Here is a 27,713-nt window from a genome sequence, read left to right as displayed (position 1 = left end):
ATTTAGTTTGCCAGTGGCCAAATAAAAGTATCCTAGACCTCAAGCAAAGCAGTGGTTAAGAATGTGTTTCCATGGTGGATGGTGAGGGTGCAATGCTTGAGAAAGTGTTGAGAGCATTTTATAATTGCTCGTCTGCACTACAGAAATAATCCTATTTGATACCACTTTAAGTGTCATGGCTCTGTGCTATGGAATTCTGGAAATTATAGTTTGTTGTGGCACCAGAGCTGTCAGACAGAGAAGGATAAATATTTGCTCCGAAAGCGACTGCTGTCCATGATCTTTTCCTCTCTAGATCATTTAACCTTCTCGCTCTTACTGAAACCTGGCTCCCGGCCCATGATACTGCCACCTCCGCTGCCCTTTCTTTTGGCGGTCTCTCATTCACTCACACAAGCCGCCCTGAGGGTCGAGGAGGAGGGGTCGGTATACTATTGTCCAATTCCTGCCAGTTTCAAGTTCTCTCTTTCCCCCCCAGCTATTGTTTCTCTTCATTCGAGTCTCACTGTATTCGACTCTTTTTTCCTTTACAGCTCCGGGTTGCTGTCATCTATCGCCCTCCTGGTTCTGCTACCCAATTCCTATCTGACTTTGAATCTTGGCTGACGTTTTTTCTATCTGATACAGTCCCTTCTCTAATCCTAGGTGACTTTAATATTCACCTTGACAATCCCAACAATCCTTCTTCATCTCGCCTTAGATCCCTGTTTGCTTCTTTTGGCCTTCAGCCTCATTCTAACTCCTCAACCCATTCCTCTGGTCACTGTCTCGACCTAATTCTTGCTGCTAAGTGTGTCATTTCCGACTACCTGGCATCTGATTTTCCATTGTCTGACCATCATTTAATTTCTTTTACTCTTACTTATATCCCACCTCCTCGTCGTACTGTCCAGCGCCATTTCCGCGACCTTCAGTCTGTTAACTCTGACCATCTCAGTCAGACTTTGAATTCATCTCTCTCTTCTCTTGATCTTGGGGACTCTGCTGATTCAGCAATGTCTTTATTTAATTCCACTCTTTCTTCAACTCTTGACAGCTTTGCTCCTGTATCTGTACGTGTGTCTTCCCCCATGACTAGGCCTCAGCCCTGGCTCACTCCCACTATCAGGTACCTCCGGTCCTGCTCTCGAGCGGCTGAACGTCTTTGGAAAAAGTCTAGGGAACCGGCCAATTTCATTCATTATAAATTCATCCTTTTATCTTTTTCACGCGCTCTGTCTATGGCAAAACAGAACTATTTTAAATCACTGATCTGCGCTAATGAGAGGCGCCCGCAGCGTTTGTTCTCCTGCTTCAATACACTACTCAAACCTTCCTCTCCCCCTGTCTTCTCATCTTTTTCCCCCACTGACTTTGCCAACTACTTCATCACAAAAGTCACTACTATTCGATCTGAAATAGTTCCTCCCGACTTGCCCCCTACCACTAACCTCCTGGTACCTTCTACTAATAAACTCTCTGTGTTTCCCCCTGTTTCTCTGGATGAACTCTCTAAGCTGCTAAATTCTTCCAAACCTACTACCTGTTCTCTTGATCCTATTCCCTCCCGTCTCCTAATCTCTATAGCCCCTTCTCTTCTGCCCTCGCTCCTCTATATCTTTAATCTCTCTCTCTCTTTGGGTTCCTTCCCTTCTGACTTCAAACATGCTCTCGTTTCCCCAATTCTGAAGAAACCCTCTCTCGACCCCTCTTCTTTGTCTAGCTATCGTCCAATTTCTCTTCTTCCTTTTCTTTCTAAGGTCCTAGAACGGGTCGTTTATTCTCGCTGTATTAAGTTTCTTGAAGCCAACTCCATCCTAGACCCCTTCCAATCTGGCTTCCGCCCACGGTACTCTACAGAGACAGCCCTCACCAAGATCTCAAATGATCTCTTGCGGGCCAAGGCAAACGGCCTCTACTCTATTCTCATTCTTCTCGATTTGTCTGCAGCCTTTGACACTGTTGATCACTGTCTCCTGGTCGATTTACTTTCTGACCTTGGGTTCGCCGACTCTGCTCTCGACTGGTTTAAATCTTACTTGTCAGATAGATCTTTTGCAGTGGTCACGGGTGGTCAGACTTCACCCTCTGTTCCGCTATCTGTTGGAGTTCCCCAGGGCTCTGTCTTGGGTCCCCTTCTGTTCTCTCTATACACACTGTCTCTAGGTAAACTCATCAGTTCTTTTGGTTTCTCCTATCATTTGTATGCCGACGACACTCAGCTGTATCTCTCCACCCCTGACCTTTCGACGGGGCTTGAACAGCAAGTTTCTTCTTGTCTGACTGCCATCTCTCAGTGGATGCGGCTTCGGCGCTTGAAGCTCAACATGTCTAAGACTGAGCTTCTCGTCTTTCCACCTAAACCCACCCTTCATTATTCCTTTTCTGTTTCTGTCGACGACACTTCTATTCAACCGGTTCATCAAGCCCGCAGTCTTGGCTTCATTTTTGACTCTTCCCTGTCATTTATTCCCCAGATCCAGGCCACCGCAAAGACCTGTAGATTCTTTCTCCACAACATTACCAAGATCCGTCCATTCCTCTCAATCTCTACTGCCAAGACTCTAGTCCATGCCCTAGTGGTTTCGCGACTAGATTATTGTAACCTCCTTCTAACAGGGCTTCCTCTTTCACACCTCCATCCTTTAATATCTGTCCAGCATTCAGCTGCCCGTATTGTCACATCCGCTCGCCGCTTTGACCATGTTTCTCCTCTTTTATCCTCCCTTCATTGGCTCCCCTTCCCCTTTCGCATCCGGTACAAGCTTTTGTTACTGACTTTCAAAGCCCTCCATGGGTTGGCCCCTCCTTACTTATCTGACCTTCTTTCTCCTTACATTCCTACTCGCACCCTCCGCTCTGGTAGTCAGGGTCTCCTGTCACAATGTAGGACTACCACTGCCCCCTCCCGAATTCGTCCCTTCTCGCTTGCTGCCCCTTACTCCTGGAACCTTCTTCCCCCACATGCACACCTCATCACTTCTCTGCCCAGTTTCAAAACTGAATTAAAGACTATATTGTTTAGAGAAGCATTCCCAGAGGTGAGCCCCTCTCTGACCCAGGAAGCCTCCTTCTAACCATCCATCAAGAAGCCAAGCCCTTCCTCCAGTCCATCTGCCTTGGTCCAGGCCTCGGAGGTGGAAAAGATCTGCTGGACCTGATCCTATTCCCCACCACCACTCCCTTCTCCTTTTGTGTCGTGTCTTCTTAGATTGTAAGCCTGAGGGCAGGGAACCGTCTGACTAAAAAATTGATGTACAGCGCTGTGTAAACTTACAGCGCTTTATAAATAAAGGTTAATAATAATAATAATAATAATAATAATAATAATCTTACAAAGCTATAAACCTCAAATTTCCACAGCACTGAGTCATGGCAGCTAAAGTGGTGTCAAACTGGATAATTCTTCAGTGCGGATGCAGCCAATGTCACAGAGACAATCAAGTTCTAAAAACACAACTCAGGCTAGGGTTTGCAATTAGTTCCTGATGAAATGGGAATTCTGGTTCATGTTACCTATACTTAATATCAATATCAGTGTTTTCCACTTTTGTGCATAAAGACAACAGAGCAGAATTCTTACTCCAAGGAGGATTGCACAAGGAAAAAAAAAAACACACTTGTGAGATTGGCTCCTGATCTCTTGGCTGAACTCAAAAGGCATTAGCATTAGCCTGCACTGAAGTTCTTATTCACAATAGCTTACTGTATTAGGGGACTTTTTTTCTTTATAGTTGTCAAGTTAAAATGCATTATGCTGGACATATAATTCAAAAAGATTCCTCCCTTTCTTTTTGCTTTGGTTTTTTTTTTTTTTAATCCATACTCATGTTGAATTTGCTTTTTTAATTTGTTGATTCATTCTGGTGCTGATGTTGAGCACTTCAGCATTAGAAACATTGACTTATTTCAGCTATTGTTTTCCCTTGGTGCTTTCTCATTTGCCATTGCCCTCACCATCCAGGTGATATGACAGAATTTCCAGGTAAGGTTGTTTTCCCCTTTGAGTCTTAGTCAGCAAAGTTGCATCGCAACCTTTTCATATTTCTTTGTTGTATCTATGTGAACTGTGGATACAAGTTGAACACTGACAGATTCATTTTAGTATGTCTTTCTTTGATGCTACATAAATACTTCATCTTTGTTTTAGAATTTGTCTCATGTTATGAACTCCAATATTTTTCTCCACCCCTCTATGTTTCCCCATGAGTTATAATTACAATTCTGTAAATGTTTTATTTGTCTAACTGCCTTGTTTTTGATAAGATGCATTTGCCTCTGAAGATACTTAATATTGAATACTCAACTTTTAAAATGTATATATTTAGGTACAACACCTTCCATCCATATATGGGATGCTATGACTAAGCAGACTCTGTCTATGCTGCGTTGCTTCCATTCCAAAGGTGTGAACTATGTCAACTTCAGTGCAACTGGCAAGCTCCTGGTGTCTGTAGGTGTTGATCCTGAACATACAATCACAGTGTGGAGATGGCAGGAAGGTGGGTTTACAATCCTCGTTCTTATTAGTTGGAAGAACTGTTACTACTTAAGGCAGGTTGAGTAAGCAGATATGGAGCTTTATCGCATGAGAAAGAAAGCCAAAACAGATCGGGAGAGTTGCAGCTTTCTCCTTGCCTCTCCACATGCTGTTGTAGCACTTCTATACTTCTATTCTCCTTCCTGAAAAAGATGGTGTTCCTTTTACTAGACAGATTTTTCCAGTACAACAAAAGGCACACTTTTACCACTGCTTCTCTCAAGATAATGGAACTGCTTCAACAGCATGTGAAAAAGCACAGAGAAAGCTGCTACTCTCCTGATCTATTTCTTATTTTCTCATGTGATAAGGCCTTTGGTTTGGGAAGCCAGAGGCCACTTTGCAACCCAGATGGTGTCAGCTGAGAACATACATGTTCACTGTTGTCATTGGGACTCCAGCTGAAAAGCCATGTGAAACTCCCTTCTGTACTTGGCTAGGAAGCCAGCTTTATTCTTTCTCCCACTTCTCTGTAAATCAAACCTCACATAACATATATGTTCACATAACTAGAGCTCTGTGCCCTATTTTTCAGTTTGAAAGGTTTAGTGTGAAGTATGTGTTTGTTTGTACTTAAGCACATTTTCTTGCCCTATTTCATCTTTAGTTAAACAAGATACAAATATATGTGTAAAAATTTTAATAAGCCTTCTTAAACATGGGGCAGTGATGCAGTGTTAAATAGTAATGGATCATAAAATCTTGAGTGGTAAAAAATAAAGTCAGTACAGTATATCAATACTCTAATGTAACACAGAGAAATATTTCAGGCAAATGTAAATGAAAAAAAATCAAACAGTTTAAAAGATTTAAGAGTCTGCAAATTGTACAAGATGCCTAAGAAAATAAAAAGACCCTTACCTGGTACCAAAATACCCCCAAATTAGACTCCAGGAGAATATCTCTGGGAAGAACATTTTCAACAAGGATGTCATCACCGAAAAGGCCCATCACATGGCACTTAGCAGGGACACCTAGAGCCCAAAAGTGATCTCATAATCTAGAGAAAGTACTAGGGAGATAGTCAACAAGGTAGGTATTTGCAGGCTGTATCTGCACTGCAGAAATAATGCAGTTTGACACCTCAACTGTCATGGTTCAATGCTGTCAAATTCTGGGATTTATATTTTATGAGATATTTAGCCTTCTCTGTCAGAGGGCTCTGTTGCCACCGCAAATATCATTATTTATGCAGTGCAGAAGTAGCCCCAATCAGGATACACTTGTGTTTGTGGAAGATTAAATGCTCCTCCCTGTTTTCCACAGGTGCTAAAATTGCAAACAGAGGAGGCCACCTAGAAAGGATCTTTGTTGTAGAGTTCCGTCCAGATTCAGACACCCAGTTTGTGTCGGTTGGAGTAAAACACATGAAATTCTGGACTCTGGCTGGAAGTGCTTTGCTCTATAAAAAGGGAGTCATTGGTTCCTTGGAAGATGCCAAAATGCAGACTATGCTTTCTGTGGCCTTTGGAGCTGTGAGTTGTTGTTTCTTTTTCATTTTTCAGTTCAAATTGAGGTGGTGGTGGTAGTTCAGTGACTTACGGCTGAAATCCCAAACATAAGAGTGAGCCCCATGATAAACATCCACTGGATTGCAAAAATTGTAAAAATCTGTAAAAAAAAATTACTTCAGTTTTGATTACATCATATTTTGTGAATGTTTTGTTGCCTTAAGTAAGTATGTGTGAACAGGATATTGCATCTCTTTCTAAACCACTCCATATTTAGACATACTAAATATATGTATATCCTAATTCAGCTGTTTGTGGGTACATTCTAATACAGAATATATCCACAATTCAGAATATATTCCCATTGTCGTTTGAACAGAGACAATGGCTTCATGACACACTACACATAGTATAACCGTGGTTAACATCCCAGCCTCATAAGGATGCTTTTGATCAGTTTATTACATGTCCTTTCTGATTCCCAACCTGCAAATACCGCATTCCAAAACTCCCTCCACCATTCATATGGTCATCCACCCACTCTGGCCTTAAGCAACACATTTCCTCCTCAGCTACCATTGTTAAAATGGGATTTTTCACAAGTCCAGGTTTTGCAATTCTATGGGTATTCATACAGTCTGGTTATAAAGGCTTTTCCGGGGCACCAATTCACTCCATGCTTCTCAGGAAGTAGGCCAAGTCTACGAAAACCTATGCTACAATTACTTTCACATAGCTAGAGAAACAAAGAAAGATTTTACTGGCTCAGAGGTAGAAGAAATCTCACTGGATCAGAAGCAGAACAAATAAAACTGCAAGGCCCAAATGGATAATTGTAGATCAAGAACTTAAGAAAGGGGATGGGGAAGTTGAGTCAGGAGACTGAAATGAGAAGCAAAAAGGGAGCAAAACATTAAAGATAAGTGGTAAAACAGCAACAGTAAAGTGGTAAGCTATGTACCAAATATATCCTTTATACATTTTTTTTCTATTATGGAGAATGAGATAATTTATTGATTTTTTAAAATCAAAGTGTGCTTATTAAAAAATTGTCAACAGAAAAAGAAAAAAGAACACTAAGTTGAAATAAATAAATACATTTCACAAAATATCCCATCTCTCTCTTCAAGAGAGTCTCAGCTTGAGGGGCAAAGTAAACTTACCCAAGTCTCTTATTTACAAACTTGTGGCTGGTGCACTGATATCAAAAATGTATGGATCCCTGTAATGGCATTTAAATAGCAGATCCTTGTTGTTTCTTTCAGAATAATCTTACTTTCACTGGTGCCATTAATGGAGACGTTTATGTCTGGAAGGATCATTTTCTCATTAGACTGGTGGCAAAAGCTCACACTGGTCCTGTCTTTACAATGTACACAACACTTCGTGATGGACTCATTGTTACAGGAGGGAAGGAGAGACCGTAAGAGGATATATCTTATTTTGTCTGTGGTAACCTACAAAGCTGTGCTACTTCAAAGATAAATCTAAATCCCTGTAAGGAGTACTGGGATCAATGAATGGTTGGATGATGGGAAGTAACTCCCACTTCATATTTTTCTGTGCAGTCCAAAAAGAGAACTACAAGATTCAATTCCTTTAGATTAGGTGTGGTGGGGGGGAAACCAGGAGAGGTTGTGTTTTTATTATTCTAATAATTATTCAGTTATTTCAGAGCCATTACTTGAATAGGCAAAATGGTAACAGTTGTGCACAAATCAGAGGTATCAACAAACTTGGGTTTCCAAAAGATTCTTAGAAAAAAACTGAACATACTCTGTACCCAAAAATGTTGAGTGTCTACTTGGAGAGGAGAGGGAAACCTGAAAATGCAGGGTGGGTAACAGAATGGAGCCTCTAGAGAATTAGAATAAACAAACACGTAGATATAAAGACCATAGATTAAAACATCCCATTGATGAGATAGGCTGTTTTCTTTTTCACACTGAGAATATATTTCCAGGTGTTTCCTTTTTAGCTTCTGCCCTTCCATCAAAAAGATAGCCTTTTCCTCTTTGTCTGAAAAGGGAGCAGCCATGGGACTCCAACTTCAGGAATGGTTTCTACGTTATCCCACACATGGACATCAACTTTAGGGTACATGTAACCAAGTATAGATTAATTCCCTTTGTTTATCCTATCGTAGGAAGGATTTCATTGGAAAATAAATGTATGTTTTCTTTTCTACCTTTCTACCACAAGCTCATATTGTACTAGACAATTGCAATAGAAACCATGGAGTCATCCAATTCTGATGTAGGGTGGCTTGGGTAAGAATAAAATACCAAAATAGCCCAATAAGGACTGGATGTGATTAATGAGTGTAGAATACTGACATATTGGGGAGGGGAGATAGGATAAAAGAACAGGGCAAAGTGAGTATGGAATAAAGTGATAGAACCATAAGAGAGGCCCTTTACTCTAAAATATTTTGCCACAGAGAAGTAGACAGTGCAATCAGTAAATCTGCATCAGTTTCTGGCTTGTCATCTGAAAACACATAGTAAACATGTATCTGTTGTTTACCACAGTACTTGTTTTCAGACACACAGTGTAATAATATTGGATACACCTATTATGGAGAGTTCAGTAGACTAATATAATATGAGCTTGTGGTAGAAAGGTAGAAAGGAAAACATACATTTATTTTCCAATGAAATCCTTCCTAGGATAGAATAAACAAAAGGAATTAATCTATACTTGGTTACATGTACCCTAAAGTTGATGTCCATGTGTGGGATAACCTAGAAACCATTCCTGAGGTTGGAGTCCCACAGCTGCTTCCTTTTCAGACAAAGAGAAAAAGGCTATCTTTTTGATGGAAGGGGAAGTGACCTCAGAAGCTAAAAAGGAAGCAAAAGGCCTAAGAACATAAATCCAAAATACTGCACCTAGTATCTCATTGCCCCATTAATTGTTCCATACAAGCATTGATGCCACTATGCTTCCTGTATTTAGATGCTGTGTGGACATTGCAGAAAGCCTGTAGTCATCCTGCAGCAAAACAATGGGGACTTGGGCAATTGCAATTCCAGATCCTAAAGAACATCCTGCATGCTTTTTTTTTCCCCAGTACAAAAGAAGGAGGTGCTGTGAAACTTTGGGATCAAGAGATGAAGCGCTGCCGAGCATTTCAGCTTGAGACAGGACAGATTGTGGAGTGTGTACGTTCAGTGTGCCGAGGAAAAGTAAGTGAGATACACAAAGCATTCAATTAAGTTTTAGACATGTGTAGCTGTACTGGCATGTGTGTAGCTGTACTTACATGTGTACTGTACTGTACTGGAACAGCTACTAAGGAAGATCAAGGATGAAAGTGCAAAGGCAGGCTTACTTTTGAACATAAAGAAAACAAAAATAATAACCAGCCTAGGCAATGAAGAAATTGAAATCGTAAAAGAGTTATCATACCTGGGATCAAACATTGATAGAAATGGGCAGCCAGGAAATCAGAAGAAGATTTAAGAATGGAAAGAGTGGCTATGCAAGAACTAGAAAAGATCGTAACATGCAAAGGTATACAACTAAACACAAAAGTTAGAATCGTACAAGCCATGGTATTCTCTAGTACCATGTATGGATGTGAGAGCTGGACAGTTAAGAAAGAAGATAGGAGGAAAATCAATTCATTCCAGATGTGGTGCTGGAGAAGAGTGCTGAGGATCCCATGGATAGCCAAAAAGACAAACAAATGGGTCCTAGAGCACATCAAGCCAGAGATCTCCCTAGAAGCCAAGATGACAAAACTTAGGCTGTCGTACTTTGGACACATCATGGGAAGGGAGGACTCATTGAAAAAAATAATGATGCTAGGAAAGGTGGAGGGAAGCAGAAAGAGAGGTAGGCTGCATGCTAGATGGATGGACTCTGTTAAGGAGGTCACAGGTATGACATTGCAGGACCTAAGCAAAGCAGTGGAGGTCACAGAGTTTTGGAGATGTCGCATCCACAGGGTCACCATGGGTCGCGATTGACTCAAGGGCAGTTAACAACAACAACAAAGCTGTACTGGCAGAAAAGGATTTCCACACTTCCACACATTCAAAAGCAACCCTTTCAACTCATTGAAACTCCTCCACAGAGGGCTAGGGGACCTCGCTGGGTGGGGTAAACTGTGATGCCAGGTGGAGTGAGAATGGAGGCTTTTTCCATGAGTGAAAGTCTTTGCTGGTGGAAAGCAGAACTAGGATCCAAGCCCATATGTACTGTCCGGTATTCTCACATTGTTTTTCTCCTTTGTTATTCTGAAAGGACTAAAAGAAACTGATCAGGTGGCTGTCACGTAAACCAAGTGCTGTGTGTTTTTATAAGGAGGCTGGATAGCTACAGTGTGTATGGCTAGGCAGATGCCTTGAAGCAGAGAGTTGTGAATGGCAGTGTGCAACTTCATCATGAGTGAATGTCTGTGGCATCCAGCCACATGCCATGGACTGGTATTGGGGAATGAAAATATGGTAAAATACATGCAGTCACTTCATGGTAAAAGCAAATATATATCCTGTCAAAGACAGCTTAGAAAGGGTCTGTTCCTACATTACAGGAGCTGTTCAGTGGCTCCCCCTTATGGTTTCATCTAATGCCACATTAAAATGCTATTTAATAGTGAAGTTAATTGGAAGGGTCTGACAAATTATTACTACCCACCACAAGATAAATTTGGCATACCTATTAGACACACACATGCTGCCTTTTTTAAAAAAGAAATTTTCTAAAGATGGGGTTATGTTTATTTAATTCAAGAGTAAAACAGTTATAATTTGGGCAATAACTAGTTTCTTATACATCTTTAGTTATAAACTGTTGCATTAGAAAAGCCAAGGTCAGCAATGATTACAAGCTCAGCAATGTTCCTGTCTTCCTTGCCATCCTCTCTTTCAATATGACAAAATAAATATTTAATTCTGATTCAGTGCCTTTCCATGCATTATGTTTACTAACTGCACATGATTTTGTTTGAACTGTAAACAGGGCAAAATATTAGTGGGGACCAAAGATGGTGAAATCCTTGAAGTTGGAGAAAAAAATGGTGCTTCTAATCTTCTGATTGACAGCCACATGGAAGGAGAGATTTGGGGCTTGGCAACTCATCCCTCCAAGGATATCTTTATCTCTGCTAGTAATGATGGAACTGCAAGAATCTGGGATCTTTGTGACAAGGTAAGAGGTGTTTTCTATCTGACTTCACAAAGACATGTTTTATATTATATTTATGTATTATACGTTTATATATTAATATTTATATTGTAAATCACTCAGCAGTCTTGAAAGGCAATTAACATATGCAGGCACATCGGGGTCCTCACTTCCAGCCAGTGAAGAAATACGGAATGAAGAAAGCCATCATTCCTTCTCTGGCCATGTGCAGCATCTTCAGCTTGTGTGGGCTAGTGCAAGAAGACCTAGCTTGAGAACAGGGCTCTCCAGGTGAACTGGGAGGTTTCTTTTCTGGTCCACTTGGGGACCATAAAAATGCCTCACAGTGCTACCAGCCCAGCAATCACTTAAGATCCTGCCTGTATCACTCTTCTTTTTCATTCTTTAGTTTTTCTTAGGTGATGCCTGGTCTCCCCTCCCCTCAGTGGTATTCTTCATTCTTTTTGTCATAATGTCCTTGTTGGTATTTGAGCATTGGGCAGCATCCAGTTTGGGGAAAAATAGGGGCTTAGATAATAATAATAATAATAATAATAATAATAATAATAATAATAAATTTTATATGTATTTTCCTGCCTCTCCCAGGTGGATCAAGGCAGGATTACAATATACAAATACAAATCACAACAATAAAAACAGCAATATAGTACAATAGAATATAAAAATAGATAACAATTAAAAACGATACTATGAAAGCAAAAGAAGAGAGAGATGTTTCAATCTAGGTCAAAGAGGTAGAAGAATATGTCTTATAAAAGATCAGGTGGGTAAGCTCGCCGGAAGAGATCCATCTTAACTGCCCAGCATCAGACTGATGGTATGCTCCACTAGGCTATATCCTCCCCAAGTGCTCAGTCTACCTATTATCAGGCACAGTGCCTTCCCCCTGCCCCACAGAGTGGTCAGGCAGCCAGCAGCTGAACCCTAGCTGCCAACTTCAGAAAGAGGATGCCCTCCTTCTGGATCTCCAGAGCTTCCCCAGGAGGTCCAGGAGAATGCATATTCCTTGTAGACACTGTGGCCTAGCTGCCCCTTGTCTTAGCCTCTCCGGACCACTGAGTGGTCTTGTGGTGTGTGTGTGTGTGTGTGTGTGTGTGTGTGTTTGTTTGTTTGTTTGTGTGTGCCCAGCCTGACAACAGGTAGGTGTTTGGGGTGGGAGTCATGAAATCAGAACCAAAAAGGTTCATATGCAAAACTAATTGAAAATCATGCCTGTACACATCACTTCAAGATGCAAGCCAGGATCTGTGTGACCATCTTCCTTACTTTGTGGAGGAGCGAGATCTTGAGGCAGAATAATTCAGAGACACGTCTAGGTCAGGGGCTATCAGAGTTGCTTCATTACCAGGTGACTCGTCAACCAAACCGTGGATTATGCCCATGTGGAATCCCATACCCTACCATCCCATAGACAAGCCAGAGTGGGTTGTTTGACATTTGTTGTTCTTTGCTATTCCAAGGATCTAACAATTGTAATCTGGTTTTCTTCTTATTCCTTCCTTGCCCTCTGCCTGTTGGCCCCAGAAAGAGCTTCTAGTATTAATATTAAGAAGCATTTTTAAAAAAAACCTTGCTTCTGCTGAGAATCGGAGTTTGAATCAATTGTTCCTGCCAGCATTCTGTTATTATTATTATTATTAACCTTTATTTATGAAGCGCTGTAAATTTACACAGCGCTGTACATGCAATCTTTTTAGTTAGACGGATCCCTGCCCTCGGGCTTACAATCTAAAAAGACATGACACAGAAGGAGAAGGGAGTGGTGGAGGGAAAGGGTAAGAGGTCCAGCAGTTCCTCTCTACCTCCGAGGCCTGGACCAAGGCAGATGGACTGGAGGGAGGGCTTGGCTTCATAATGGATGGTTAATCATTTTCCAGGGAAAATACATACTCTCAAGTAGGATAATGCATATACAGTACATAGCAATACAGGAAATGGTTTGATAAACAGGCACCAAAAGAACATCAAATAGTAAGCGACAATTATGCAATGCCTGGGAACGCTTCTCTGAACAGGATGGTTTTCAACTCTGTTTTGAAGCTGGTTAAAGAAGTGATGGCTCTTGCTTGTGGGGGAAGAAGGTTCCAGGAGTGAGGGGCAGCAAGTGAAAAGGGGCGAACCCGGGATGGGGCAGAGGAAATCCTGGGCTGAGACAGGAGCCCTTGACTACCAGAACGGAGGGCCCGAGTGGGAAGGTGAGGAGAAAGAAGGTCTGATAAGTAAGGAGGGGCCAGTCCATGGAGGGCTTTAAATGTCGACAGCAGGAGCTTATACTGAATGCGGAAAGGGAGAGGGAGCCAGTGAAGGGATGCCAACACAGGAGAGATGTGGTCAGAGCGGTGGGTGGAAGTGATAATGCGTGCAGCTGAATGCTGGACAGAGATTAAAGGACGGAGGTGAGAAAAAGGAAGCTCAGCCAGGAGGACGTTACAGTAATCCAGTCGTGAGATCACTAGGGCATGGACCAGGATCTTGGCAGTAGAGGCAGAGAGATATGGTCGGATTTTGGCAATATTGTACAAAAAGAATCTACAAGCCTTGGCTGTGGTCTGGATCTGAGGGATAGACGACAGAGAAGAATCAAAGATAAAACCAAGACTGCGGGCTTGCTGGACTGGTTGAATGGAAATGTTGTCCACAGAGACAGAAAAGGAGTGTTGAAGGGTGGGCTTAGGAGGAAAGACAAGAAGCTCCGTCTTGGACATGTTGAGCTTCAAACGCCGATGGCGCATCCACTGCGAGACACCTCTAAGGCAAGACGAGACTTGCTGTTCAAGCCTTGGAGAAAGGTCAGGGGCGGAAAGATACAGCTGGGTGTCATCAGCATACAGATGGCAGGAAAAGCCAAAAGAGCTGATGAGTTTTCCTAAGGATAGTGTGTAGAGAGAAAACAGAAGGGGACCCAGAACAGAGCCCTGGGGAACTCTAACAGATAAGGGAACAGGAGAAGTCTGACCACCTGCAACTACTGCAAAAGATCTGCCAAACAAGTAAGATCTAAACCAGTCGAGAACAGAGTCTGAGAACCCAAGGTCAGAAAGTATATTAACTAGAAGAGAGTGATCAACGGTGTCAAAGGCTGCAGACAGATCAAGAAGGATGAGAACAGAGTAAAGGCCATTAGCCTTGGCCTGTAAAAGGTCATTCGAAATCTTAGTGAGAGCTGTCTCAGTAGAATGCCTTGGGCGGAAACCAGACTGAAAGGGATCGAGGATGAAGTTGGCTTCAAGAAACTCAAGACAGCGAGTTATGTTATGTTGTTGTTGTTGTTGTGGGCTTTCAAGTCATTTTGGCATACGGTGATCCTATTGTGGGGTTTTCGTGGCAAAATTTGTTCAGAGGACATTTGCCATTGCCTTCCCCTGAGGCTGAGATCATGTGACTTGACCAAGGTCACCCAGTGGACAATCTGGGAATTGAACCCTGGTCTCCAGAGTCTTAGGCCAATACTCAAATTAGTACACTGCACTGGCTGTATTATGTGTGTATAACTTCTGTTTTGGATGGAATCCAGAGAGCTATATACTTGCCCCAACAATCTGCCAAGAGCTTCTCACTGCAGTTGTCTCACTCCAGTATCTTCTGATGTTGTTGCTTATTGGAAGAGAAGAGGGGGAGACAACTCAGTCCATGAAAATCTGGGTCCTCTGAGCGCCTGGGGAAAAGAAAGGCAGGTGCAGACCATTTTAGTGCACATCTTTGTTTCTTCCACCCATGACTAAGCTGAATCCAGCTGCTTCTCTGTGGGGTGGAATTGCCTCCCCCTCCCTCCTGTGACAACCACAGGTGCTCCTCCTGGGCCTTGACAGCTGTCAAGGAATGGGAGAGTGAGGAACTGCAGTTGTGGAGTTACACACTGATGTACGATCTTGGCTTTGTCATTACATTGTTTTCATCAAGCTATTCTGTGGCACTGTATGATGCCTTAATAAATATCATTCCAATCCAACTGAGGGCTAAAGCAGGTTTCCCCATCATGGCTCCATAACTGTATGCTGGATCAAGTGCACAAAAAGTAGTTGTGTGTAGTTTCTAGCCTTATCCAGCTTCTGAGCCTGGCCCTGCATCCTTGTTGCCCCAGTAATACTAGCAACAGTCAGCTTTTTGAAATAGGAAAGAGAGGTATGGATTCTACCCAGCCCACAAATGTGCACATTTCCCCCAACAAATAGTTGCTTGGTGTTTTTACTGTCTGACTGATGCTGCATGTTCTTGTGTAGGCAGATAGGAACATAGAATCATAGAGTTGGAAGCGACCGCAAGGGCCATCCAGTCCAACCCCCTGCCATGCAGGAAATCACAATCAAAGCATCCCCAACAGATGGCCATCCAGCCTCTGTTTAAAGACCTCTAAGGAAGGAGACTCCACTACACTCTGAGGAAGTTTGTTCCACTGTCGAACAGCCCTTACTATCAGGAAGTTCCTCCTAATGTTGAGGTGGAATCTCTTTTCCTGCAGTTTGCATCCATTGCTCCAAGTCCTAGTCTCTGGAGCAGTAGAAAACAAGCTAGCTCCCTCCTCAATATGACATCCCATCAAGTATTTAAACAGGGCTGTCATATCACCTCTTAACCTTCTCTTCCCCAGGCTAAACTTCCCCAGCTCCCTAAGTCGTTCCTCATAGGACATGGTTTCCAGACCCTTCACCATTTTAGTCGCCCTCCTTTGGACACATGGCTCCAGTTTCTCAACATCCTTTTTAAATTGTGGTGCCCAGAACTGGACACAGTATTCCAGGTGGGGCCTGACCAGAGCAGAATAGAGTGGGACTATTACTTCCCTTGATCTAGACATTATACTTCTATTGGTGCAGCCTAAAATCGCATTGGCCTTTTTAGCTGCCACATCGCACTGTTCACTCATGTTCAATTTGTGGTCCACTTGGACTCTCAGATCCCTTTCACACGTAATCTCATTCAGCCAGGTGTCACCCATCCTATATCTGTTCATTTCATTTTTCCACCCTAAGTACAATACCTTACATTTTTCTGTGTTGAAATTCATTTTGTTAGCTTTGGCCCAACTTTCTAAACTGTTAAGGTCATTCTGAAGTTTGATCCAGTCCTCCGGGGTATTAGCTACTCCTCCTAATTTGGTGTCATCTGCAAATTTGATAAGTATGCCCCCAATTCTGTCATCCAAGTCATTGATAAATATGTTGAATAGCACTGGGCCCAAGACAGAATCCTGTGGGACCCCACTGGTCACTTCTCTCCGGGATGAAAAGGAGCCATTATTGAGCACCCTTTGGGTTCGGCTGGTCAACCAATTACAAATCCATGTAACAGTTACGTTGTCTAGCCCACATTTCACTAGATTGTTTGCAAGAATGTCATGGGGAACCCTGTCAAAAGCCTTACTGAAATCAAGATATCCTATATCCACAGCATTCCCTTCATCTAACAAGCTGGTAATTTTATTAAAAAAGAGAGATTAGATTTGTCTGGCATGACTTCTTTCTCTGATGACTTTTTGTGAGTAATATGCATTGAATTTAGTACAACAAGAAGTATGAGTCATAAGTCATTTAAACCATTACTGTATTTAAAATATTCCAATTCTGATGTACAGAAACTTCTGAACAAAGTGAATCTGGGACATGCTGCCAGGTGTGCAGCCTACAGTCCTGATGGTGAGATGGTTGCCATTGGCATGAAGAATGGAGAATTTATCATTTTACTTGTGAACAGCCTTAAAGTTTGGGGCAAAAAGAGAGACCGGAAATCTGCTATCCAGGACATCAGGTAGTGACCCTAGAATTGAAGACATTGTTGAGGATATACAACAGCTTTGTTCATTTCAGCATCTTTGTGCACCATTTGACTACTTATCACATAATGGCTTGCAATTGAATGGGAAAACTGACTCCATTGAGAAATGTTGCATGAGTAGTTGCACTAATAGATTCCTAAAACCAACAAATATTGAGGCTCATAAAAGAGTAGTAACATAACCATTCTCAAATAACACTCAATGGGCTTTGCCCAACCATATAGGGTACTTCCAGATACCCTGCTGTTCCCCATTTATGTCCTCCCTTTCTGAATCAAGAGAGCTCTCATCAAGGCCAGTAGAGATTACCTCAATAAGTAATGTGACTCATTTGGAGGACCTAATCTAAGAGAGCTTTCCTTGCTCAGATATTGTCACTGGTGAACAAAACCCATACAACAGAAATATGAATAGGTAAATATTCCACACCACTTAACAGTATAAAAAAGATTTAAAAATTGCACTTGAATTGAATATTTTTAATCACATAACTGTATATTTTATGTTTTCCTCTGTTTATAAACCAAATGAAAACTCTTCATTGATTAGAATGTGTTTCTGATTTCAAAGTGGCTTTTGAAATCTACATTAACATTTTTAAGAACTGTTATGCCAGGAATGAAAGACACTCTTAGCATCAGTTGTTAAACATTGTAGGCAATGTCAAGTTTCTTGGTGGCTCTAGCATAAGCAATAGGAAAGATTACTTTAAAGTAAACATACAGTAAGCAGTCTTACCCAAGTGAAGAACACTCCTTGGCTGTCATTGTTCACAATGAAGCACCACCTTAAACTATTCTCTTTTGCATGTTTTGCTATCTAGGATCAGCCCTGATAATCGATTTTTGGCAGTGGGTTCACAAGAACATACCGTTGACTTCTACGACCTAACCCAAGGCACAACATTGAACCGGATAGGCTATTGTAAAGACATCCCAAGCTTTGTCATTCAGATGGATTTTTCAGCAGACAGCAAATACATTCAGGTCAGCTTATGCAATTATTGAGGTTATTGTTAATTTTCCTTCTTTTTCTAAAAGAGAGTCTGGCATCCTGACTTGAAAATTTGTAGGTGGCTGACTGTCCTGGATAGAATAAGTGAAATGGAACCTTAACTCCAAGGTTCATAATTTAAGAGAGGCAAGGAGAGAAGATTGTGCAGAAACATAGCTGAATTTGCATTTCTTAGGTCTAGATGTTGCTATTATAATATTTGAGATACAGATATTCATACAGTAATGAGATTCAGTGGGGGGGGAGCTTATTGGGAGGAAGATTAAGATAGAGTCCAGATGTCAAAGCCCCCAGGGTTCATGCTTAGACTGCCTGCTGATTCGGTTCATGAAACAAATACCATAAGACCAGCTGGCAATCCTTGAAACTAAAATCCCTCAAATGTTTAAACATTCATAAATTAATCATACACCCACTATAATATTATCCTAATTTTATCATGTACGTACAACACAGTTTGTTGTTGTTGTTGTTGTTGTTGTTGTGTGCTTTCAAGTCATTTCTGACATAGGAAAACCCTATCGCAGGGTTTTCTTGGCAATATTTGTTCAGAGGAGGTTTGCCATTGCCTTCCCCTGAAGCTGAAAGTATGTGACTTACCCAAGTTTAGTGCAATCCTAAGGCAAATCTATCATGTGGTTTTTGTCAAGATTTGCTCAGAGGGGAGGTTGCCTTTGCCTTTTCTCTGAGACTGAGAGAAAGTGACTTGCGTAAATGGGTTTCCCATTGGGTTTCCATGAATGAACAGGGATTCAAACTTTGGTTTCCAGACTCATAATCCATCACTCAAACCACTACACCATCCTGTCTGTCTGTCTGTCTGTCTGTCTGTAATCTTCACAGTGTACAGTCCACCCTCTGTATTAGCGGACTTGCTATCCACAGATTTAACCACCTGCGGACAGCCTGTTTTTCTTAATGGTGGTGCATGCATGCGGTAGCACTGCCATTAATAAAAACAGACTTGAACATGTGCAGATTTTGGTATCCATGGGGGGTCTAGAATGGATCCCCCTCGGATATGGAGGTCCGCCTGTATTATTAGAATGATCTGCAAATCTAGTTAATTGAGCAGCAGCTGGAATGCTCAGTAGTTATACAACTGAATAATACACTGTCAATACACACACACACACACACACACACACACACATATCAGCCCTCCATATCCACTGATTTTTTTATCCATGGATTCAAGCATTTATGGCTCGAAAATATTTTTAAAATATTTAAATTCCAAAAAGCAAACCTTGATTTTGCCATTTTATATAAGGGACACCATTTCACTATGCCATTGTTTTTAATGGAACTTGAACATTTCAAATTCCTTGAAATTATATTTTATATAACAAGATGGAGTCAGTGCAGAAACAATCACAAACTTGACAGCTGAAGGGAAGATACTAGAAATGGGGTATAAATATTTCAACACCATTCATATAATGATTGTGATGTTTTTCCTACCTCAGGTATCAACTGGTGCCTACAAACGCCAAGTCCATGAGGTGCCATTAGGCAAGCAAGTGACAGATACAGCACTGATTGGGAAGATCACTTGGGCCACTTGGACAAGGTGACACAACACAAATCGCAAAATTGCCCTATGATTTAGATACAAAAGACGCAGGTTTGTGGGTGGTAAGAGCTGAAGGAAATGAGCAATGGATGAGGGCTTCATCTATTCTGGATGATGGGTTTTCAATCACAAAATACACCTCTCCTCCTTCCCTAGGTCTATTTGCTGGAGAGTCTTTTAGATTTAAATCATCTTAATTATCATCTACCTTATTAACTTTTTTCTTTCATTTTCCCACTTTGAAACAGCATCCTTGGGGATGAAGTCATTGGCATTTGGCCCCGAAATGCTGATAAAGCAGACGTCAACTGTGCCTGTGTGAGCCATGCTGGCTTAAACATCATCTCTGGAGATGATTTTGGATTAGTCAAACTCTTTGACTTCCCATGCAGTGAAAAATTTGTAAGTCAGATTTTGCATGCTATGTATGTTTATGGGTCCGCCAAACAATTTTGTAGCTTAAGAACAGAACATGGGAAAGATACCCACTCTCTGGAGGATTATTGGAGTAGAGGATTCTTGGAGTTAAATAACATTTGCAAACTCTGATTCTACAAAGTACCCAGATGTCCTTGACCAGTATAATTGGCATTTGTGTCCTAAGAAGAAGACTACATGTGTGAAAGTCAATTTGTCTGTTGATTTATGATCACCCCATGAATTTCTTAGGCTTTTCGTAGGCAAGGAGTACTCAGAGGTGGTTTTGCCAGTTCCTTCCTCTGAAATACAGCCTGGCACTCATTAGTGGTCTCCTATCTGAATACAAACCAGGGCTGAGTCTGTTTAGCTTCCAAGAACATACAGGATTTGTTGCATTTAGGATATTTAGACTCTAAAAATACATGTTATGAGTGTTTCTTGTTAGACATCTCTTTTTTCTGTTCCCAACAGGCCAAACATAAACGTTACTTTGGCCATTCTGCACATGTAACCAACATTCGCTTTTCTCATGATGACAAGTATGTTATCAGCACAGGAGGAGATGACTGCAGGTAACTCTTTCATTGTATAAACATGGAATTTATTGGGTGTTGTGTCTAGAAGGTCGGAATGCAATGTTAAATTTTTAAACAATTAATTCCATAATCTATTTGAAAGATGAAGCCATACAACTTACTGGGCATTCCTCACTAAATCTCTGTTAGGCTAGCCTACCTACAAAGGGTGTTGTGAGGCAAAAATGTTTCTTTGGTTTCCAGCGGGAAGGGAGGAAAATAATGAGATAACAAATGCATAAGCCAGAAACTAATTGGGAAACTACTCAAGTGGCCATATGTAATAGAAGGTGTTACCCCAAAATGTTGGGACAGTTCTCAGTTGCCCTAGAGGGTAGGACCAGGTCTAATGGCTTGAAATTACAGAAGGGTAGAATCATAGAGTTGGAAGAGACCACAAGGGCCATCCAGTCCAACCCCCTGCCATGCAGAAACTCTCAGTCAAAGCATCCCCGACAGATGACCATCCAGCCTCTGCCTAAAGACCTCTAAGGAAGGAGACTCCAACACTCTCCATTGAGGGAGTGTGTTCCACTGTCGAACAGCCCTTACTGTCAGGAAGTTCCTCCTAATGTTGAGCTGGAATCTCTTTTCCTGGAGCTTGCATCCATTGTTCTGGGTCCTGTTCTCTGATTTTGACTGAACATTAGAAGGAACTACTTGATGGTAACAGTGGTTCTGCAATGGTACCAGTTGCCTAGAGAGGTGGTGGGGTCTCCTTCTCTGGACATGTTCAAAAAAATCCTGCATTGAGCCAGTGAGTTTGACTCTATAGCCCATGGGGCCCTCCGAAACGATTCTATTCTATGGTTTTATGTGATTCTAATTATCCCTCTCAAACCATAGTAGGAAAGCCATGTGTCCATGGCTTGCCTTGCTACTCTCAGCCCCTTCTTCTTAAGCGACAGTGCATGTCCATGTTAGCTCACAGCATGGCATAATTAAAGAGTGGTTTGATATGGCATACAGCAGATAGCTTTTAAACAGATCCTAGCCAGATTGTAAAGTTTTCCCAATTAAACAAGTGCTGTGGAAGGACATGTCTGAGATTTTAAGGCCTGATTCCATTCTTAATATTACTTTTAATACTTAAAATGCATTGCTCAGTGGGCTGTATTTGTGGGTATCAAACCTTGGTGTGGCTCTGTTGTTCATTCAGACAACCACAGCATTGATTTCAGCTACAGCTCTGTGTACAGATAATTCTTCCCCTTTCTTTCTTTCCAGTGTGTTTGTATGGCGATGCCTCTGAAGTCAGTTCTCCCTGGTGTCACTCTTACTACCATGCCATATGAGTGCCAAACTGTGGACATTAAGGAATGCCTTCCAAGAGCTCAGCACCTGGCTGTGTTAAACATTGCATTGATTTACACATCTGTGAAATCTACATGCAGTTTAGTTGGATGCCACACTGAGCTCCTGTTGTGCAACCATTGGGAATTAAAACATTTGGTCTTTAGCCTAAACCAGGGTTGGGGGATCTGTGGTCCTCCGGATGTGGTTGGAATCTATCTCCCATCAGGTTCAGTCAGCAGGACCAGTGGTCAGTGATGATCACAGTTGTAATCCAACAACAGCTTGAGGACCACACATTATATGGGTTCAGAGGGCATTAAATCTATCTTGCCAAATTAATTATACAAATTTATCTAACAGCACTTTGTGGAAACTACGTTAGTCATGTTTTAAATATATACATTAACAGTGTAATCCTATGCATGTCTACTCAGACGTAAGCATCATCATTTTAAATGGGGCTTATTCCTAGGTGTGTCTAGGAGTACAGCCCAAGACTTTTCAAACAAGCCCTTTCAAACCCTTATTTGTTGAGGAATGTGGACCAAGCCTTATTTGGGTAATGGGTATTTTTTTATTTATTTTAAAAATTACAGTGTCTGCTATCCCCCAAGATTAAAAATTTTAAAATAATTGCATTTGCCACTTTTCAGTGAAGTGCCTTTTGAAAGCTTTTCTGGTAGTGTGGGATGACACTTTTCTTCTTGCCAGTCTCTGCTTTCTATCCACGGTGCTACAACTTACCTAGCTGAGGAGGGCTGTCAAAGTCATTTTCTTCCCTTTGATACACATATCCAACTGTTTTTTGTCTTAATATTTTAACTGAATCTCAAGTAGTTCCTTTAACAAAAAGGACAAAACAGATGCAGCTTAAGGCACATGCCACAGATGGTTACCAGCTAGTCAGTGGCCCAGCCACATGTTGAAAGCAACCTTTAAGTGAGGTTGAAAATGAAGAACGTACATGCAGCTTATGACCACTGTTTCCCCTCCAAAATGTTTTCCTTCTTCAGCGCTTGGGTCAAGGCCTGTAACAGCAGAGATGACATGCTTAGAACTTTTCCAAGGAAAGATCACCCTTCCATTTTTTCCATCATGAGATGTCTCAAGGACATTTGTTTCCTTTCGTGAGTTCAGTAACAGACAACTTGGCACCCATTCAGACTCTGTCCTGGCAGGGAACCAAGTAGCTGTGGAACTTGGTTCTTTCTCCAGAGCAACCGAGTAAGAGCAGTGGTTTAGCATGTAGTTTATCCATGGCTGCTAGTTATGATGACAATATATTACCTCCAGTATCAGTACTAGTATGTCTGTGAATACCAGCTGCTGGAGAATATAAGTCTGTGAGCTACTGCACTCACGTCTGGTTCATGCGGAAAGCCCACAGGCATCTGTAGGAACATGATAGAGGAGTAGAGAGGCCTTTGGCCTGATCCAGCAGAACTCTTCTGTCCCCTGCACGAAGGTCCTAAGGTTCAGTTCCATATAACCTGGATGTAGAAGCCATAGACAGTTGTGAGAAAGGACTGAGAAGTATCTTTTCCCCAAAGAACTGCAAGGCTTGTGTTGAAGACCACCTAAAAGTAGTTGGCTGTACTCATTGGATGGCCAGTCACTGTGTAAGCAAGAATTACCAGCAGGTGCTCAAAAGATATTATTGTATTCCTTTGCAGCACATTATATACTGGAAACAGATACCTCCCCATAGAAGATGGATGAGGAGCAGGGTTAAAGGTGTAAATTACAATTGTTCTAGGAAGAAGTTTACTTGATGATCCACAATGATAAGCAGCTCACTTCAGTTTCTGGACAAATAGAAAAAGCAAGGAGTCTTCAGAGTAGTAGAAAGGCAAATCAATGTATAAAAACACTAAAGTGCTTGAGTAAACTCAAAGAACTCCAATTTATTTATATTTATTTTATTAACGGAATATATTAATGCCTTACGCTCTCTAAATTTCCAACAAATCCCTATGCAGTCTGATTTCCCCCACTATTTGTAAGCAAGATTCCTGTATTAGACAATGTAACCATATCAAGTTGGTGATGTCAGGTGGTCACCTTATATGCCTATGTTGTAATGTTGGCCTTTCATATTGATTGTATCTTAAATTTACAGGAAAAATACCAAGAACAACCCTGTGGTAATGAATTGCTATACCGTGAAATTGTGCAACAATATTTAACAGCAATAGTGTGTGAATGTGTGTGCGTATGTCAGGAAGCAATTTGTACTTGTTTATATGGTTTGGTTTTTAGGTACATTATGCTCAGACCAGATGCTGTATTATAATGTAAATTAAAATAGCAGTGCATGAGTTTATTTTTTAAAGGTTTCAGTAAAAGATTTATGATTTGAAAACAGCCATCTCTCAGATTTTCATTCAGCAACATCCCACGAGCCAGAAATGGCCAACTTGTATTTTGTTGTCATACCTAACAACTAGTGATCCCAGACTGTCAAACCACTCAGCTGCCAAATAGAATAAAATAAGAGCAAGTGGCTTGTTCATTTTTGCCAAGCTTGGTTTTTTAAAAATGTAGAACTGACGGGGGTTTTTTGTTCAGTCTTACTGTCAAACAAAAAACTGCCATGATGGTTGTGGATTACTTTTATCTAAAAGCATTTTATTTTACAACGCCACTGGTATCATTAAGCTGAAAGCTACACAAACAGGCAAAAGTGCAAATGCCATATACCCCTTCACTACAATTGTGCTATCCTATTTGTGATGTTGACATCTTGTTTAGTGTCATTTCTGCACCACTTCACTGACTGCCATTTGCAAGGTTGGGGAGACATGAAATGTGAGGTCACCTCATGCTTTCTGAAGTTGGGAAGGACACATAATAATAATAATAATAATAATAATAATAATAATAATAATAATTTGTTTTATTTATATACCGCTATTCCAAAGATCATAGCGGTGAACAGCAAATAAGCTAATTAGCAAGTAAGCTAATTTGCCCCCAACAGTCTGGGTACTCATTTTAGCGACCTCCTCGGAAGGATGCAAGCCTGAGTCGAGCTTGGGCCCTTTTGCTGGTCTTGAACTCGCAACCTTGTGGTTTTGAGTGAATGGCTGCAGTACAGGCATTTAACCACTGCGCCACCAGGGCTCACATGCGCTCACAGGCTGAAATCAAGCACAAGAGGGAAAGAGTCCTAGATAACAGGAGGTATTTTGTTTAACAAGGTCACCTGGGGGCTGAGGAGAACGCACCATATGTTGTTTTTATTGTGTGCCTTCAAGTCATTTCTGATTTATGGTGAAACCGCTTACCATGTGGCTTTCTTGACAAGATTAGTTCAGAGGTGGTTTGCCATTGCCTTCCTCTGAGGCTGAGAGCATGTGAGTTGCCCAAGGTCATCCAGTGGGTTTCATGGCTGAACCATGGTCATATTCCAGTGCTGAAAACACTATGCCATGCTGGCTCCTCCGCCATATTTTATATTTTACTAAAAGGGATGCTTCAAACTGGACACAAAAGATCAACAACAAATTAACATTTGCCACTGAAAGGTAATCTTCCAGACACATCTACAGAGCCTGGATGTCATTCCATATCTAAATAAATGCAAAACAAGTAACCAGGATCATTCTAAATAAGCGACTAATGTCATGTAGGGAGCCAATGTGCTGTAGTACTTTGAATGTAGGACTACAACTCTGGACACCAGAGTTCAATTCCCTCTTGACCACGAAACCCACTGGGTGACCTTGGGCAGGTCACATGCTCTCAGCCTTGGGGGCCCATGATGGCAAACCACCTCTGAACAAATCAGGCCAAGAAAATCCAATGATGGAGTCGCCGTAAGTCAGAAACAACTTGAAGGCACTGGGGCTACAAACTCGTTTCCAGAATTCTACAGAACTGAGCCAGGGCAGTTAAAGCAGCGTCAAACCAGGTTATTGCTGCAGTGTGGATGCAGCCAGGGACTCTGCCTGGGTTTTGACAGCTGCTGGATGGTGGGATGTTTTTTGGATAGAGCTCAAGGGCAAGAGAATAACCTATTAACTAGTATTCAGTGATGCTTATGAGCCATCCCAGGCTCTTAGGATGAGGAGTCAATCTTGCACACCATACTTTTCCTTACGAACCATCCAGACATTCAGCAGCCAAGACAAAACAATGTTAAGATACAAGTCTCATCAGCTGTCAATTCACTCTCAACACACAGCCAAAATGAGCCACTCATCTAAATACTGCAAAGCACTTAAGTCTATACACTTTATTGATACTCGAGGGTTTTTTACATTTCACAATGCATTCCACAGACTTAGTTCAATACAGCTTAAACCGCAAGTGTATACATTTTCATTTGTAACTTCTTGCATTAACAATGTTTGAAATTCCCAAATGACATTTGCAGCTTCAGGGTGCAACCCTCTGACCCATGCACAGATGCCAAGGAGTCCGAGCACAATGAAGAACAAGCATGCTGGGTGTTCCTTGCTCTGCCTGCAAGGATCTCGGGATCACACCTTTGGAAATTCCTCCCACAGATTCAGAGTTTTGAGAGCCTTGTAAACTTGTTTACTCAAAATAGACTATAGATGATCTGTGCAGCATAGGTTATGGCAGAAATTGTGTAAATGTGCAGAGAAGATTGGATTTATTCATTTAATAGATGCTAGTGTTTTCTGAAAACTGAAGATTACATTACCATGAAGCTAAAAAAGAATCTCAGTTCAGTTCTCTGATATTCCAAGCACTGTGGAGGAGCTGGAAATCCTAAGCTGCTGTGAAACACTATATATATAATTATATATATAATTTTTATATTGGCAATTGATAAAACGGTAAAATTAAAAAGCACAATACAGCTACACTCGATACCAAAAGGGCAAGGCTTTTCAAGCTTGCTTTAATGGCATATTCTTCTAAACGTCTCATTTTAGAAAACCTGCAATCAATCTACACAGACCAGAAGCGGTGCTAAACTGAAGTGTTCTCCCTGCACTTCAACTGCACTCGGCTCTCTCAAAACGCAGCAAGACTACCTTGTCCAAAGCGTAAAATGTACAGCTCTCCAATTGGTTATGTTAACCGGTGCTGTACACGGGAGAAGCAAAGAGGATTAGGTTTAAATCCATACATAGCAGCTTACAATACTCATGATGAACACACATGGCAGTCAAGAACAAGTTATTTCCCCCCCCCCCCCAACTGCGTTGCTAAAAAATAAAGATCTGTGAAATTGCACTGCAATGTCAAGGTTTTGCTATTCCCTGACCCTCCCCACATAATCCAAATGAATATGCCTTCCCCTCCCCACTTAAAAGATGAAATCCTATTTTAATAAAAGTTGTTTCTGGTTCTTCATTCGGCTTTGGGCTTCAGTCCAGGGATTTTAGCTTGGATCCTGTTAAAAAGAAAAACAGTCTATTTGAATAGTGGAAAATTAGAGGGGTATTAATAATAATAATAATAATAACAACAACAACAATAATAAATGCTTCCTCTGTTGTCCAGTGCCCTCCCATCCTTACAAGTTCATACTAAATAGTTCACAAAGCCGTGTACTAGAATAGGGATGGAACAAAAAAAGAAGACAAAAGTCTAGTCACTATTGACCTAAGAAATGATTCTTAATCTTATATGTTGGCTGGAATCCTGTTGGTGTCATGCACCTATGAAAGTTTCCTTACACAAGTGGTTGTACCTTTTTGGCCACTGCAACACACACAAGCACCTAGCACTTTATATTTCTTTTTTTTTTTTTAAATTGCTTATTTATTTATTTCAAGTATTCCAGAGCAAAGAAAAAAGAGGCATCTATGTATATACCCCATACAGATACCGATATATAATACTTCAAGGCTTTACAGGAACAGAAGAAACAGATAAATATATAAATAGTAAAAGTATGAATAGAGAACAGAGAAGTTAATAATATTTTATCCGATTTTCATACTATGATTTTCCC

The 27,713-nt window shown here is 41.2% G+C and overlaps 2 protein-coding genes across 2 annotated transcripts in view; one reads left to right on the top strand and one right to left on the bottom strand.

Moving 5' to 3' along the window:
• EML6 (EMAP like 6) overlaps window positions 1-24,290 on the top strand; it is a 205,811-nt gene extending 181,521 nt beyond the window's left edge. The window contains 11 exon segments of the mRNA XM_042472788.1: window positions 4,308-4,481; window positions 5,786-5,994; window positions 7,236-7,393; window positions 9,044-9,158; window positions 10,939-11,127; window positions 16,697-16,869; window positions 17,721-17,883; window positions 19,381-19,484; window positions 19,736-19,889; window positions 20,379-20,479; window positions 21,710-24,290. Coding sequence (XP_042328722.1) covers window positions 4,308-4,481; window positions 5,786-5,994; window positions 7,236-7,393; window positions 9,044-9,158; window positions 10,939-11,127; window positions 16,697-16,869; window positions 17,721-17,883; window positions 19,381-19,484; window positions 19,736-19,889; window positions 20,379-20,479; window positions 21,710-21,734 — 1,565 coding nt within the window. The 3' untranslated portion in view covers window positions 21,735-24,290.
• A 1,710-nt stretch (window positions 24,291-26,000) lies between these two features.
• Window positions 26,001-27,713, bottom strand: part of RTN4 (reticulon 4) — an 85,244-nt gene continuing 83,531 nt past the window's right edge. The window contains 1 exon segment of the mRNA XM_042469319.1: window positions 26,001-27,149. Coding sequence (XP_042325253.1) covers window positions 27,107-27,149 — 43 coding nt within the window. The 3' untranslated portion in view covers window positions 26,001-27,106.

This window comes from Sceloporus undulatus, chromosome 1, assembly GCF_019175285.1.
Source record: "Sceloporus undulatus isolate JIND9_A2432 ecotype Alabama chromosome 1, SceUnd_v1.1, whole genome shotgun sequence".
Taxonomy (NCBI): domain Eukaryota; kingdom Metazoa; phylum Chordata; class Lepidosauria; order Squamata; family Phrynosomatidae; genus Sceloporus; species Sceloporus undulatus.
This window is presented reverse-complemented; position numbering and strand designations above follow the sequence as displayed.